Source organism: Sceloporus occidentalis, unplaced genomic scaffold (genome assembly GCF_023333645.1).
Source record: "Sceloporus occidentalis isolate IW3139 unplaced genomic scaffold, rSceOcc1.0.p SCAF_222, whole genome shotgun sequence".
Lineage (NCBI taxonomy): Eukaryota > Metazoa > Chordata > Lepidosauria > Squamata > Phrynosomatidae > Sceloporus > Sceloporus occidentalis.
Window position 1 is genome coordinate 53771 of NW_028317202.1, and position 18088 is coordinate 71858.

The following is an 18088-nucleotide window of genomic DNA, read 5'->3' on the forward strand; positions in this document are numbered from 1 at the left end:
TAGTGTACAGGTCCGCTTTACAGGAAAAGCCATACAATTTTTTATCACACTGTTCCTTTAACGTACTAGCCCATCCATTTGATAACATACATTATGGATAATATATAATTCCCATTCTAAAGTCTGTATAATATGGACTATGTAAAGAAATATGATATAGCAATAATAATAACAATAAATATCCTACAATTAATCCAGCCAAATAGTGAAACATGGGGGGAAGCATTACTACTACTTATTCTATGACTTTGAAAGTTGAAACACTTCAGTTAAGAAGTCATCATATCCACATATGTGTATCTTTACTCATAGTTTGCAAGTAACAACCAGGTATGCTTTCATTTTGATGTGTACAGATGTACACTACTTTCAAAGAGTTTGCTAATTAGGTAGTTCTTAAAAATCCTAAAATTCTTTTCTATTGCGGTAAAACCAGACACACTGGAGTTTCTAGTAATTTAACACAAGACCTGTTTGGTATGGCTCTGATAGATGCAGATTTTAGTCAATCATGAATTAAGGTTGAAAAATATACAAATATTGGCCCCCTTGGTAAATACGAGCAAAGAACAATTGTCTTTATTGTTTAACCTTTTGACCTTTTCTTCAAAAAATAGACATACATACTGTGCTCTCGTGGATATCAAACAATTGAAAACACAACACAACTTTTCAGATCACATAGATGTAAAAGATGAACAAACCATCCCAGCAAAAGATTTATGCACATGAAGTCCCAGATTTTAACTTCAAATCAAAGTCACCATTTATATTGAAATTAAACTAGCATGATTTTCCTTATACAGGATCCGCATACTTCAAACCATTGTTCCCGATAATTTAAACAGCTATGCTGAATCAGGGATGGTGCTGGATACTTCCATAATCAGGGTGTAATACCTAAATTGTAAGATCATTGGAGCAGAGCCGCTATCACCTTTTTGTAAGTCCTAATTGTTATATAGTGTCTAACCATTGTACAGTGCTGAATAACATGATAGTTCTTTAGAAATCAACACATAATAATCAGGGCCCCTCCATGGGACGCTTACAGCAATTACAGTACCTTAAATAGGCACACTCAGGATACTAGGTCTCCATTAACATAATTTGCAATATTAATACAGTAACTGAGCAACATGGGTGTTAACCCCTTAGTGACAAAGCCCGTACATGTACGGGCTCAAAATGCATTGTTTTCAATGGGTTTTGGGGCCGCCAATTGTCCTTAAGGGGTTAATAACGAGATTACTGCTTTTCGGCATTAGGAGCCACAATACATTGTTAAGAGATTGACTACATAAATCAATAAAAGCTTTTCCTAACTGTTGAGACACTACGGTAATTCTTCATGGAGGAAGATTATTAAGAAAATATCATAGCTCCCTGTGGCAATGACTGGATTAAGGGACAAAAAGGGACATATCCCGCCCCTTTACTCCCCCCCTCCAATTCATTTCCTTTCTTTATCTGCAGGGCACAGAGACATAACTTTTGTTAACCCATTCATTAAGGAGTGTCAGAAAATCACAAATGCCACACTATTACATATACTTAATACTTACTTAGGCAATACACACATTATGCCAATGTATTTTATTTATTATAGAGAACTCACAAAAAAATGCTAACACACAATATCTGTTACATTTATATTTAGGTGATAAGCGCAAATGATGCCAAACTGATACAGCAGTATAGCCATATATTATTAGCTCTGCCTTTGTAATATCTATTCACTATCATTACACAGACAAATAACTTACTATATTTTTTCTTATACATAATACCTTTTGAGGACTCTTAGCGAGAGGGTGTATTTTATATGCAACAAAATAACATGACCTCTAGTAAAATTTACTGTAAATCAAAACCAATTTATAGTCAATCCTATCACAAACACAGTACAATAACTTTAAAGGGGAAAGGTCCGCTAAAACAGGAAGGACTTGTATTTCTGGCATGGGGAGGTGTAAAACCGCTTAAAGAATGAGATGAAGTCAGGAGAATGTGTGTGTGTTTCTACAGTAAAAACTTGGATGAATACATGTATATACATATCTATAATGGCATTTCTAGATATACTTCAACATAATATGCATCATATGTATTCCTTTATCACAAAAGAGACAATTTAAAAAGTACAGGCCAAAAAAGTATGATGTATTCTTCCTCTTTAGTCACATCAGATTCACATCCTACCATGAACATCCTTGTGTAGACTAAAACATCAACTACATATGACCCTTATTATTTCACATTTATATAAATACAGGACTGCTGACAACCACCAGCTAAAATGGGACACATCAATAACTGTAAAATTAGTTATAAGCTGGAAATATTGGAATTATTTTTAGGGATGGTCAACCAAGGTGGAGAGAGCATACTGCTCTTTTGAATCGACGGAACTGCAATAAGTAGTTAGTGTTTTGGTCAACAGAGACCATCATAATGAACCATATAATAAACCCACTGGCATATAATGTACCAGTGGGATTATTACACTAGTGTGTAAAATATGTGAGCCCTAATGACCAAGGCTAGTGGGAGATAATAATCACAAGCAACTAACAATATCAATAAGAAGTCAATCATTTCCTCACTTTTGAAAATTGTGTAGCACTAAAAATAAACCTAACGTGCAATTTAACAGAGACATGGGGTACAAAGAAATGTGAATATCACGTGTGTAGGAATTTACAGGGAAACATAATGCCTACCAAACTAACAATAGTGAGCAAGATGCTCCACTAACACAATGGCTTAGAGCCTACGTATCCCAGCTGTCTGTATTATCAGTATATGGGCAACTTGCATATTGCAAACTTTCTAGAGTTCTTTACAAGATTGCAAAGCTATTGTATCTGCTATAAGATGTCCAGATGTTTGAACTATTTACTTCTATGTCTTCACACAGTCCTCATTCAGGGAGGAAAAGTGTAACTACAGAGTCTAAGAGCTTCAGTTACAGGACGAACCAAGGTATTTAAGTAGGTTAGTGGCCTATTAGTGAAGCGCCTCTACCTTAGTCTACTTAACTTCTTTGTGCAGCACTAAAACAAAACCCATCTCATAAGTATAGACATCAGTCTACCAATAAGCAGTCTATATTTCATGGCACAGCATCTCAACACCACACCCTCTGCATTTACAGTGCAGTGCTCTAATCAAATATTGGTGGATTATTCTATTTACTCACTGTGCGGCTGCACTGCATAAAAAAGTATCACTCCCAATTTGTTTGGTTTTTTTATTCCTAAATTGATATCGTGGGCCTTAAGCCCTGCGGGACAAGTAGCTAGTGGGGATGGTAAGGGGGATTTCGTTTTAGTGCTAAGTCAAGGCAGTGTAACATGGCACGCTATGCTAGCTTGCATGCAGGTAGTTTTTAATATAAATTTCTGAGGTACTGCTCGGCTCACTTACTGCCACAAGACACACTCTAAGGTGCCAGAAACCCACCCTTCCCTTTTTGCTTTATCTTGTCGTGCGTCATAGGGTCGGTGACCCTCATAATGCAGCCTTAGAAAAGCAGACAGTTCATGCTATCAGGGCTGTATCGGGGCAATTATTAGTCTAATACTCTGGGTGATGGTTAGGCCAAGAGTTTGTTATTTGATAATAACTTTTTAATAGAAAATGTTTTGGTATATGTCAATGTTTTGAAAGAACACATTGTTTGGTTATTTCAATTTAGTAAATCAACGACCATGGCCTTTCTCCAACCTGGTGTGTCATGGCCCCTCAAGGACAGTTGGGCATTACTTATGTATCTCCTTTCTGCACTGACAGGGCATGGGTTGCACCTATAGTATGTGTGGCAAGGGTAGCACCTATAGTATGTGTGTGTGGCAATGGGGGAGACTGCTTGCCAAGCTTCCCTGGCTGGAAATAAAATAGGCCTTTATTTTTCCTTTTTACCTGCAATTGAAAACTTGATGGTTTGTTTATGCTCATACTACAGTATGTGATTCTAAAAGTTGCATCTGGAACGTTATCAGTACATCAATGTCTTTCAACGAAGCCCAGGTAGACATTTACATGTGTACTCAAATCCATGTAAACTCAATGCTGATTCACTGCTCTTAGTAAGGCGACCAAGTGCTTAAAAGCAGGCCATTACCTGTATCCCCGTGCCCTAACTTATTATGAAAAGTAGCGCTGTAACTTAATGAAACAACACTCTCTAAACTCTTCCCAGTCTGAAAGCCTGTACAAACACCACACATACGCCACTATATCGTCGCCACCCACTAAACATACATCACACAATAATATTCCCGCAGAAACACCTTAATATATTAATTAATACATATTCAGGCACTGAAACTCACCCCAAGGTGCTGATGAAGCCGCATACTGTCCCCTCTGCGTATAGGGATACGATGTCCCCAATGTGCAGGAAGCTGGACATCTCACTCATCTCGGCTGTCTCCTCCACAGTTTGCACCGAAGGTCCCAGAAATCAGGTTGAGGAGGCTGTGTGGACAGAGTGCATTACCCTAGAGCAGCCTGAACTACCCTAACACCACCACTCTTATCTCTCAAATGTGCCTGACTTCTGCTTCAGTTCCTTTCCTAACTCTGATAATCTATTCTTGTTGAGCAATGCCCGACTGCGCCTTTATTTGCGTTTAATTTGTATATTCTCTCTCTCTCTCTCTCTCTCAGTCGTGTCTGGTTTGCTTGTATCTGCATGCGTCGCCTTCCCTCGTATCACATCATTCTCCGTCACGTTGTATTTCTGACTTCCTCTCTTCAACTTTACCTCCCTCTCTTTTTCACTAGTTGCCTCCTTCTCTCACACTCGTTCTCCCAAGTGCACACTGTCTCCAGTCTTTCTCTTGTTCTTACCAGTCTGACCCTCCTCCTTTCTCATTCCCTCCCTTCACCTGTACATAAATAACCAGGAAGTTTTCTTAAATGCAAGTACTGTCTGCCGCACAGGCACACCCCTGCACCCGCGCCACAAAGCAGGCTATTAACTCCATCCTTGCACTGTTGCCTCCTGGTGTGTGGATGCTTGTGAGGTGCTCATTGTGGGCAATAAAGAACATATGCAGTGCTACAGAAACATGTATACAATATTAATGCACATATTTGTTCTAAAAATGCCTTACATATTGCCAAAAAAATAGTTTTCAGGACAATTTAAGCATTTCATAGTTAACAACATTAAAGCAATCTGTAGAGCTTCGTGCAAAGCGTGTCAAATAATTAAAGGAAAACAAAAATATTTTTCTTTAAAATACTGATTATTCTCATTTAAGTGGCTTGAAGTACCTGTAGAACCCAAATGGTGGTGGACAGGTGTGACACATAGAGACACAGAATTTGACAGCCAGTACGATCCATACAGACAATTAAGTCACCCCATTTGTCCTGATGTAAAGACATATATGAAGCTATATGCCTCAGAAATGTTTGAATTTCCTCACTGTGTAAGCTTCTGAGAGGCCGTTTCACTTATCTATCACCAGTTAAGTAACGCTTCCTTACATAATAATCTAAGCTTTTGACCCTCTAGTTTCTCATTATGACTTCTTTTTTGTTCTAACGTTTCTCTCCTTTGAAATAAACTATTCTCCTGGACATTATTAAACTGTTTTAGGTATTTATTTTATGTATTTAAATTGGTTTGGATGGTTCTTATTTGATGTCTGACAACTTTTTTTCTCTTCCATTTGTTCGACCGAGCTGCTTCTAGTTATTCAATAATATCTGGTGTAGAATCAGTCTATCTGTTTCAGGTAAAACAGGATTTTTAATTGGTTTTGTGACAAGGGTTTTTTTTGATGAGATGTAGATCACTTATCTCTGTTCAGAGGCTTCTTATTTCACATCCTCCTGAGATGATTTTACTGCTTTGGCCAATAAGGATATATTCAAATTTGCTTGGAATAAGCAGGTGTTTGTAGCATTCTCAGCATTTTTGCAGGGAACTTTTCTACGTTTTGCTAGGTTGATTTTGTTTTGGTAATAGGCCATCTGTCACACAACGAAACTGCCCAGTGGACTGTTAGCACCCCATACACTAGAGAGCTAGATCCGGTGCTTCAGTGCTGCACACTACATGAACATAAAAACATAAGGTGCAGCCATGCATATTCCGCACTTATGTAATTTGGCAGCTGCTAGCCTAAATTCCAGATTGGCCCTGTCATCCCCAGTCCGAACCCTGGAAATAAGCTTCTCTACACCACCATATCTGGCCCCACTTACTGGATCCCTATTTCCCTTTCCCTGAACAAGCCTATCATTGCAATATCTGCTTTTAATGGTGGATCAGTCTTTCACAGATACTTCTATCTATGAAATCTGACTTGAGTTTAGTGTATTATAAAAGACATCTTGAAAGCAGGCAGATTTTTGGCAAGCCCAGAGATGACACCCCAACACAAGGACTTATTACCCCCCCAAATGTCTTTCATTTTTGCTGCTGCCTGTGACATGATCTCCTTGTATTATGTACACTCTTTGTGTTGTTTGCCCTCTTAAACAAAGCTGATGTGTGGCTGAAAGAAGTAACAGTCTTGTAAGGAAATGGCTCTCAGAGATGGTCGTTCTTCATCCTTAACCCAGATAATGGAACAAGCATCTCACAGGACTAAAAATTACTCCTCGCACCACTCAACGTAAAGCCCTCCAAATTCTGGAGAATAGAAAACAAGAAGGACCATTGTTATCTTCAGATTTTATTCAGGTAAACCTAGGGCTCTCTTAACGCTTAAGACACTGGGCACAAGTGCTTTAAGGTGCACCATGAATCAGCCCAGTCAAGCTGTCAACAGCTATAAGAACTCGACTTGTGCATTCATTTTCATACAAACAAAATTTTTAACGTAAATTGCCTGTTTCGTGCTTTTGTACGAATCAATAATAACAAGGGCAATCACCGAAACTAACCAGAACGAACTGCAAAAGTGCATGAAAATGTGTCATGATTCATCCATTTATCGCCATGTGTAGCTGCCACCATTACAAGTTGTTTTGATGCCAATTACACTTGTTGATGAGGTGAAGTGGGAGAGACTGTGTATCGGAGGGTACATATCAATGACCGTTAGATAGAATGGTAGAACTAGCCAAAAAACAGGATTGTTATGGCTGTTGTGACGGGAACGACCTGGGTACACCCGCTAGACGATCCTTCCTTGACAGGAATTTTACTGAGCTTGCACACGTGTGACTGTCTTTCACTTGTTTAAAATTTAAAACCTGTTCCTGAGTAGTTTTAGATAGTTGCCCAATTACACTAATACCAGCCAAACCTGTGGTTTGTGCACAAGTTTTTAAATATCTATCCACAATATCATTATTGATAAATATTGGTGAGAAAACAGGGCATTTTACTGAGCTTGCACACAACTGTGACTGTCTTTAAGTTGCTTAAAATTTAAAACCTGTCCCTGAGTACTAATTTAAGACACTTTGTGCGGTATACCTTTTAATTATTATTTTTTATTTATACCAGCGAGTATATAAAACATTTGGAAATGTCTGTGAGAATGAGTGATTCTAGTGAGGGTTGAGCAGCGCTGGCAGCAGGCATGACAAAAAAAGTAGTAGTCAGGTGTCCATTGGTATACCAGTCCCAAGTAGGCAAAAGCCTTTTTGCTTGGAGTCAGAAGTTGAACTACTTCTACCACAAGTCAAAAGCAGCAGCCGCAGCAGTACAGACGAACATCCTCGATCTACTACTAATGCTAAAATCTTGTCCACCCCACCTACAAAAGTAAGGCACGGTTTTAGTCAGAATTATAACCAAGGACTCAATGAGGGATCCAGGTGCAGATAGCTTGCAAACTATTTTATGGTTAAGCACAGAATAAAACCACCACTACCAATGCAACCACAACCGCCTTTGAGACTATCACTACCACCCCTGGCGCTACCACTACAAAGTACAGGGCAGGAGTAATTTCCCAAGAGGAGAAATGTTAGAAATCTAAAACTAATGGATCAGTGGCTTAGATGTAATGCAAGGGTGGTAGGTTAGTGGAACAGCTTCCCATCATAACTGGTAAAGGATGAAACAGTGAGCAAATTTAAACATTAATGGGATATAAATAGAGATATAAGTTTAAGACCAGACCAAGGACTGAATAACCCCTTCAGTCCCAAGGGTTTTTGGTACCCAAAGAGCAATTGTGCCATTTTTGCGGTGTGTCGGTTCAGCCATTATTCCCCTTTCCTGAAAATTTAGGATGGGAAATTTAGTAAAAATAGCGAAAATTTGAGAAAAAAACAATTATTTCCTGTGCTTTTTTTCACCAACACTTTTTAGTACTTTGTAGGATTCTTATGATTTTTTGCACAGGGTATGTGAAATGGCAGAGAAATCCAGCCTAAAGTGTTCAGCTGCATCTACTGATTACAGCACTACCACACAAGCATAGTTTTTTGGGGATATTACAGGGCACAAGTTGCGCATTATAGACAGGGCCGGCCCAAGACAAAATGCCGCCTGGGGCGAAGTTTAAAATGCCGCCCCCCCATTATCTACCCTTCCCCTCCCCCTCCTGTACTTACCTTTCAGCAGTCCTGCGACGTCATCTTCCGGCGCTCAGCATTACAAGCCAGCACCGAGACCGAGCTAGAGGGCTCGCAGAGGAGAGAGAGCCGAGCAGGTACTGACAACTTGGTAAGTGAAAACCCCTCGGCGCCCCTCTCTCTCTTCCTCTTTAAAAAAAAAAAAGGGCTTCAAAAGTGCCGCCTGGAGCAGTTGCCCCACTCGGCTCCAGTGGCCCTGGTTATAGATTTCAAACGTAAAATTTTCACATTTTGCTTTAGTTGCCGTATTTCTCATTTGGGCCTGTTTAGCATCCCCATAATTCTAAATACCACCATAAAAGTATACATATTCCTGTAAAGCAGAAAAACCCATAGTATCTTATCAGGGGCATTTGGACATTTTTCATGCAGCCATTTGTCCACAAATCACTGCCAAAGTTGCCTGTAGCAATAATTTCCTGCTCTTTTTTCAGCAACACTTCTGTTTTGCTTAGATTATTTTGCAAAGGGTATGTGTTTTGGTAGAGAAACCCAGCCAAAATTGTTTAGCTACATCTGCAGATGGAAATACCCCACGTCCTTTTTTTTCCTTCTTTTTCCTTCTTTTTTTAGAGGGCCCTATCCATCCATTACATATAGTATCCTATAGGATAGTATTTTTCATAGTTATGGCTTAACGGGTTTAGGGGTTGTGCACGAGGTCGAAGGTTATACCTTTTAGATGTTGTGCTAGGGCAATGGGATGTAAGGGTTTTCCCTTTTTATTATCTTTTTTAAAATTAGTTTTATTTATTTTTGTATTTTATTATTTTTTGTATTTTTCTTTTTACATTTTTTACACTGTTATCAGTGCAGTATGTTAGAGGTCTTGAACATGTTATTTATGCCAGTGATGTCACAATAACATTACTTAGCTCACTTTATTGTTTATTTTTTTTGTTTATTTATTGTATTATTTTAGTGATTTTCGTTTTTCTTCTTTTTTTGTTTTTGTTTATTTTTCCACTTGTGGGAAGAGTGATAAACATGGTTTTTCACTCTCTTCCCTGTGAAACCCCTGCACTGATCACACTGTGATGTCCATACAAGTCTCCATTGACTTGCATTGGGAATTACACTGTGCATCATCGGCGAGTAGGAGGAGCAATCGGATATCCCAGCAGGATATCCTGTCCTCCGATGACCTTCCGGGTGACGTCATCAGTGATGCTGGCTTCGGCTGACAGGGGGAGTCCAGGCTGTCAAACGGTCTCCTATGTAGCTGCAGGGATGTGTCCCTGCCGCTGCAAGAAAGTCAGGACGTACCTGTATGTCCTAAAGGGCTTTACTGAATGCTTTTTTTAGGATGTACAGGTACGTTCATCGGGGACTGAAGGGGTTAAGGTTAACATCAAGAAAAAAGTGCAGACTAGATGGGCCGAATGTATTATATCTGCTATCAAATGCTATCCTTGCAACTGCATGCAACTTTCACATTACAGGCAAATGCATGTGAGTTAGGTGAAAACCTTTTTGTTCTCAGCTGGAACTCACAAAACATCACCCCATCCCACACAATATTAATAAAAAAACATCAATATAAAACCCAAACCATACATGCAGGGCTTGCTAGTAAAATAAACCTGGGAGGTTATAGTTGATGAGAGGCAAGGATCCCACCCCAATCATTTTTTTTTATTATTAGTTTTTTTAAATTCTGACATGTTTGTTTTGTGTGTTCCTTAAAAATAGGAGGGTGGAGTGTTTTAGAAGAGGGGTGGCTACTGTAAATTCACAGGTACTGGCCCCTGCATTTTTCCTGCATGTTGGCTAACTGATCTGACAAAGTTGAGAATATAGTTATCTATAGTGTTAGGGTTGATTTAGATTAGTTTGGTGGGTGATAAGAGAGAATTGGGGATAACGTAGATGGTTTTAGGCAGGGACAAAAAAGGGATTTTGTATTAATTCTATCTATGTGGGGTATTTCTGTAATCTGAAGATGCGGCTGAACAATTTAGGCTAGAAATTATTGCTACAGCTGACTTAGGAAGTGAATGATGGCCAAAGGCTACATGAAAAAAATGTCCAAATGCTCTGGTTGACTGCTTTACAAAAAGATATAATCTAGAGAAGCGGCTGAACAAGTTAGGCTGGATTAATTAGCCCAAACCCATAACCTGTTCAAAATATTGTAAGCAACACAGATGTGTTGGTGAAAAGAGTGCAGGAAATTATTTTTACGGGCAACTTTGGCAGTGATTGGGGGCCAAGTGGTTGCATTAAAATTGTCTGTATGCTCCTGGTATCTTTTGAAATAAACTCAAAAAATAAATTGCACATGGGGAATACTAAAACATATAGTAAAGGCCAATTTCAATAAGATAAGGGCAGCTTTACAACATATTGACTGGCATAAACTCTTTAGTGATAAAGACACTGAGGAAAAATGGAGTATCGTCAAACAAAAGTGGTAAGTGGTGTTTCTCAGGGTTTTGTCCTGGGACCAATTATATTCAACATATTTATAAATGACCTTGCAATAGGCATGAAAGTCATGTTTCCATGTTTGCAGATGACACGAAACTCTGTAAAGTAATACAATGTGAGCAGGATATCACTTTGCTGCAGAGGGATTTAGATAGACTGGAGGACTGGGCACACAAATGGCAGATAAAATTGAATGTAGATAAATGCAAAGTTATGCACTTGGGAATTGTTATAGACAACAAACTATGTCAGTCAGTTAATTTCTTGGTTTACTTCCCTACTAAGCCACATAGGACACGTGGTCACGTATTTAAACTGGAAGAAAGGAGATTTAGGCTAAAGGAAAGGGCTTTTTTACAGTTAGGACAATAATGATGTGGAATTCTCTGCCTGCAGAAGTAGTTTTATCAGAGTCTGTACAGACATTTAAACAACAATTTTTAAATTATGGGGAAACGGCTTCTTGATCCAAGCTGAGATCTGACTACCATTCTGGGGCCAAGAAGGATTTTTTCCCCCCTAGTTTATGCAAAATTGGAAAGAGCCACAGCTGGGTTTTTTCCTTCTTTTGGATCAACAGCAAGAAATAAACAGATATGGGAAAGGCTGAACTTGATGGATGCATGTCTTTTTTCAGCCTACCTAACTATGTAACTCCTGATGAGATACTCTGGGTTGTTTGCTTTTCAGAAATATATAATTTTGTGGGCATTTTTGACTTCTTTGTTCAAAATTAGAGTTGCAATCCCATCATACCAAATGTAAATAATCAACAGCTATTGTTCCCCCTTTGCTGTAATCCATTTGATTTCCATATGCTCTGTTCTGTGCTTCCGATTCCTTGATGCCGGTTTTGCTCTTAGCTTCAGCTCTGTTTCCTTTAGAAGGTGTGCCCCACTCGTTTGTTATGTTTGTCTCAGTCTGCAGTCTAAAGGTATGTCATTCTTGGTTCTGTGTTTAGGTTCAATTTATTACTAATTCAGTAGGCAGGGTTTAGTGCTAGGACCCACTGAATATTGGAGTACTTTGGTGTAGTGGTGGCCTAAGCATGCTATGGCCATATGATGTGACGAAATCTCAAATTGTTATCACATAGTCCTAGGCTAGTCCCTGTATTCATGTTTGTCTGTCTCTTATGAACCTTTGCCTTCATTTCCCTGAATCAGCTGAGAATCTCTGTTCCTCTCACCCCATGTCACAGTTAAGATATCCTATCCTTGCTTACAGGAGAAGCGTCCGAGGATTCCGGCTCCTCACGCCATCCCCTGTGTTCCTTGCCTTGCTCCCTTTGTTGTGTCCTGTACTATGTATGTATTGTCTGGCTATGTTTCTTGCTCGGTCTCCCTGTCCCTTGCTCGCTCTCTCCCCCTTGCTTGCTATGTTTCAGCTGTTACTCTGCGTAGCCTGCAGCATCCTGTGCGTTATTCTAGTGCTATGTCTCATGTCTGCTCCAGGGTGCCTGCAGGATATTTTGCTTTGTTCTGGACAACATCAGCTCCTATGTAAGGGCCCTAGTATGTGGCTGCACAACCCTAGGTGCTCAACACCCTGGAGAGTGCAGTCGCCCTGCACCAGGCCCTGTCCAAATCCACTACTGCGCAATAACTCCTGAACACCATCTTTGGGTGTTCTGGGTCGTTACAGTCATCTGTATGGACCCAGTCCCTGACAATATATATATATATATTGTCAGGGACTGGGTCCATACAGATGACTATATATATTAATATATTCTTTGCTAGTTTTTACTTTGGTATCAAAAGACAACTCTCTCTTCATGAAAAAACAATATATAGTATACGTGGATGCACCATTCACAATAAAGGGAAATAATGGCTGAACCAATATGGCTTAAATGTCAAAATTGCTCAGGGACTTAAGGTACCAAAAAACCCCTGGGCCGGAAGGGTTTAAGGATTTAAAGATTGAGCTTTCTTCTTTAACTATAGAAGAATAGAAATAAACACCCCAAAATTTAATTATATAGGTGACTTCATTTTTAAAATACCTGATTTACATATATATTTCATATATATGGTAAATATTAGAGAATATAGATTATTGTTTCAAAATGTTTTTTTCCCTTAGAATGCTGGATTTGTAACATTAATAGTAAAACTATTCAACAAAAAAACAATAATTTTGGTTAGCAGACAACAGAGGGTATTTTCGTAGGATCATGAGCACACTTGCCATGCAACCGTTTTACCACAAATTTCTATCAAAATTAACTGTAATCAATTAATAATAATAATGGTTTTGGTGTGCCTATATTGCTAGTTCAAATTAACCCCACAGAGGTATATAATGTGCTGCTGGTGTAATAGTCAACCTTCTCTGGACACCATTAGTGAGGCACCCAAGGTTTGGTCACTATTTTCAACCCTACAACCATAAGAAGTTTAATGTGTACATACTCCAGATACATGCATTTTTATATTTTTTTCAATCTTGGCAGCGACACAATTCTCAGCTTTACTGATATGTATAAATTCGACATTGCATAACTTGTTAGTCAGACCTTTTTATGCAGATATTTGTAGAAAGCCTCATTTAGTAGACAAACAATTTGCACTTCTGCTAGGGCCTCTAAAACTCTGAAACCAATACATCCTGAAATGGGAGGATTAAAGGGGTCAGTCTTACTATGATGATTGTAATGAGACACCCTTGACTCTCTCGCAAAATGTGTCAAACCACCATGAATTGATACGGTTTGGATTGCGCCATACATTTGCTGTGATACTTCTTCCAAACTCACCTGCTATATGCTAGAGGAGTTGTAGAGACAGGGGCACTGCTATCTGTATTTGGTTGTACTGTCCCTTTAGGACCCTAAAGGTGATTAGCTCTAGCACCATGCCAGCATAAAACCTCCACAGCCAGGGAATGCAACCACTTAAATCTCACTGGCACCCCACCACCGCCAGAGCCCTCTTGAGGCCCGTCTAGACATCAAGCAACCAGATATCCAAACCCACATCAGATAAGTGAACCCCATCACGTCGAAACAAACCCGATAGGGTCACAATATTAGACCAGACAAAAAACGTACGAGCATAAGCAGCCCAAAACTGTTGAAAATCAGCCTTCATATTGGCAATCAAAACCCGCAAAAGGCACCTGTACTAGATCTTTCCTACCCACATGCAGCAACAGAACCTGGGGCACTCAGTGTAGGCGGACATGGTGAGACAGCTCCCTACCAACCCTGTCCCACCGCATGCATCGGAAGCCCAGCCACCGGATCACCAGCCTGTCTGGATCAAAGCCTCGCTGCCTGCCAGGGGGACAAACTGACGCCAGCCTCACCACCCAATACACAAACGAGTGCAAAAGATCCACACGACCACTTTACCGGTACCTAAAAGAAACAAAGAATGAAACATTAGGACAAGAAAAACACACAACCTAGAGGACATGTGGCCTGACATAGGACGGAAACCTGTTAGACTCTCATCGCCCAAGCCTCATAATCACCTCCTGATTCAACCCCCACCTAGCCTCCTCCGGGGCGGCCCCAATCCTAAAGGAATGTAAACCAAACTCGAAGACCCAAAGCACCCAAGCAACGCTGAAAAAACGGCCACAAACTGGTACCTCAATAAGGAAGCCCCACCAACTCCACCAGCAATCCAAAAGAAACCGGCCTGCGAGAATCACGGGAACGAGACCCCTCCTAAACCCTCGCAATGCCTGCTTCACCAGAAACATGAATGCTAATGCTGCCATACGGCGGTCTAGGCCCGACACCGACACTCCTGAGCTAAACAAAAAACAATATACCACAATATGACCTCGGCCCTGGAATCATCAACAGAGGGGGACCCAGCCTGGCACCAAAACTCACCCCAATCAGCCCAAACCGTCCGTTAAAAGCTCCAAGTAGAAGGAACCAATGCCCTCCTTAGGAGCAACCCTGCTCCGGCTCGCCCAGTCGCCACATCCACCTGGTAAACTGCGTTCCAACCTTGTCTGCATTCGGGGCCAGCTAGAAAAAACGCTCCCACTGCAAATCAGAAAGAGAATCGGCGATGCTGTTATCCACCCCAGGAACATGAACAGCCCGAAAACTCATATTCAATTGCAGACAACGCAGGACAAAGCGACGCAACAAACGGAGGACGGGGATAGAGGAGGAGGTGAGACCATTCACCGCCTGCACTGCGGCCAAATTGTCACACCGAAAAGGAAGCTCATGGTTCGCCAGCTCCTCGCCCCGGATCTCCACCACTATTGGAAAAAGTTCAAGAAACATCAGATTCCTGGTGAGGCCAAACTCGCTCCACTATCTGGCCATTGCCCCACACACCACCTACCTCGAAAATAGGCCCCAAAACCAAAGGGGCCAAAGGAACACCAAAATCAGGCCCAACCAGCTGAGCCGAAGCCAAAAGCCCCACACATTGAGGAGATCCAGGAGGTCTCAAGCACAAGAAATCATCCAAATAATGGATGACCGAAGGCTACCCCGACGTCTCCTTAACGACCCATTCCAGAAAAGTGCTAAAGGTCTCAAAATAGGCACAGGAAATGGAACCCACCATAGGCAAACATCTGTCAATGTAAACGCCACCCTACCTGCTACATCTAAACAAGTGCACGCACTCCTTGTGTACCGGCAACAGCCAAAACGCCGCCTCAATATCAGTCTTGGCCATGAGAGCCCCCTGACCAAAAGACCTCACCCAATGGGCCGCTCTGCCAAACAAAGTATAAGATACAGTACACAACTCTTATTAACAGAACGCCCCTTAGGAAATGACAAATGATGAATGAGGTGTAATTTTCCGACCTCTTTCATAGGGACCAAACCCAAAGGAGAAATCCTCAAACCCGGGTGAGGCGAAACCAAAAGCGTGCCCGCCATACGGCCCAGCCGCACCTCTTTAGCAAGTTTTTCAGAAACCACCATAATCGAAGGCGCACCGGAAGGCACCCCAGACCCACCATAATGACCCCACACCCCAGCCGGGGAAGAAGAACCGACCTGGCGCTTACACACATCCAACAATTCACCAAAGCCCGACATCAACTGCCCTAAAAGACGGGAGGGGTTGGCCTGTGGCCCTACAACACCTGAACCCTCAGGAGTAACCCCAGAACCCCCCGACAGGCAACCTAGAAAGCGAAGAAAAAGCGGAGAAAGGGGGAAGGGAAAAACCATGCTCACCTGAAGGCTGAACACCAGCTGAGGTGGATGCGACCAGCCTTGCCTCAATATTGGGAGGTGCAGAAAAACCCTGCTGCAGTAAGGCAGGTGTGCCCAGAAATTCCTCATCTGCATCGGTGCGTCTATCAGCTACAGAGTGTTCCTCCTCCAAGATGGCCACTGGAGATCCCCATGTAGTGGATGCCATATGGCATGTGGTGCGCAAAGTAACAGGCCGTGTGCCCGCCCCTTCAGATCGCATGGCAGCCGAACCGGCAGAAGGAAGCTCCCAAGCACCATCCTTGGAGCGTGTAGCCTCATCACCTCCTCCAGACGTCTCCAGACCACACCGACGAAGCTTAGCGCACCGACATTTTTTCTTTTCCCACACCGACGAATCGCCCAGCTCCGTGGAAGCTCCCTCCGAGCAGCCACGGAGCTGTCTCCTGCTCTGGTGACAAATTAGGCAGAGCAGGGGACTGTGCATGTTCACTTGCACAGTGTTTAGTTTTTGAAATACTGTTCCTACATTTTGTTTTATCTGTACAATTACAGTACCACCAAAGCCTCTTAATTTCAGGCAATACAAAATAATAAATCAGAAAATATTGGTGAAAAATTAGGCAGGGCAGGGGACTGTGCATGTGCACTCATACAGTTTTTAGTTCTTGAAATACTGTTCCTGAGTTGTGTTATAGTTGTATGATTACACCTCCAGCTAAGCCTCTTAATTTTGGACAATATGTGCTGTTAAATTATTAATAATTCAATTAGGCAGGCCAAAAATGGGGTTGTACATCTGCTGTGTGTGTCCACGTAGTCCTTCAGCAGTGGTCTTGTCTCCCTGCACCTGGTAGCTCACCTAGAACTCAATATTCAAGCTGAACATGGTTTTCTCCTTTCTTGCTCTTAGGGATTGATTATTTTAATTTGGGGGGGATTCAGTCCTGTACCAGTGAGCTTGATGTATCTGTCTGCCAGTGTCTGCCCAGTGCCCTCCTGTTGCTGCTGTAGCTCTATCTCCTTCCTTACTCTTGCATTTTTTTCTAATTTGAGGGGAGAGTCAGTCCTGTAAAGTCCTGTTCAATCTAAATGTACACCTGCCCAGTGCCCTACTGTTGCTGATGTTTCAAGCTTCCTTACTCTGAGGAATCAAGTCATCAAAATAGTCCAATTTTTAAGATGCTGCTGAAGAGGAAAGGCCTCTCCCTTTGAAAATACCTAAATTTAATTTCCGAATGAAAAAACACCCCAAATTCCATCCAAACCAAACTGCCAGGAAATAAAATCCATTGCAGCAAAAAAAATTGCTTGCCATACACATCTTTACTAGTTACTATATTTGTTCTCTTTGACTAAGTCTGTTAAAAATACCTCTTGGATTATGGAGTATTTTTCCCTCGCTCTATTGTTTGTGTTTCATTTCCTTTTTACTATGTGATATAAACTTGCAAACTTAACAGTAAACTAGATAACAGTTAATGGAACAGTCTACTCTCCATTTTAATTTTAAATGCACCTTGGGGTCCATTTTGTGTTTACTGCATGCAAATAGGTATGAGAGGATATATTATTTACAGTTACTATTTCAGCAGATTTGGTCAGAGTAACAATTATCTCAAGAGTCTTATACAGTGAGGATAGAACTAAACAGTAAGTACCAACTTTAATATAAAATGCACATGACACTTTATATTTACACACAGGCATAATGTATCAGGGCTACTGCTAGGACCAGATTATGGATGACAAGGCTGCCCTGGCACTTTAAGGACAGTGATAATCAAATTATGTACGTGTGGACCCCAACTGGATGTGCATAGCCACATGTTACATTTCTATACTTGCATAACTTGTGGCTGTGCGTACACAGCTGGCAGCCGCAGGACCTGACCTGCCACTGAAGCTACATCATTGGTTAGTATGTAGCCCTAGTAGCAGCCACTGACC

At 41.2% G+C, this 18088-nt stretch overlaps 1 protein-coding gene across 1 annotated transcript in view; it reads right to left on the reverse strand.

Annotated features, from left to right (window-relative positions):
- The window catches only part of LOC149276967 (inositol 1,4,5-trisphosphate-gated calcium channel ITPR3-like), a gene marked incomplete at its 3' end in the record, with an annotated part of 57929 nt that extends 53503 nt beyond the window's left edge, over nt 1-4426 (reverse strand). Inside the window, exon 1 of the mRNA XM_089503184.1 lies at nt 4338-4426. Within this exon, the coding sequence (XP_089359310.1) occupies nt 4338-4426 (89 nt within the window). The remainder of the gene's footprint in view (nt 1-4337) is intronic.
- Between the last annotated feature and the right edge of the window lie 13662 nt (nt 4427-18088).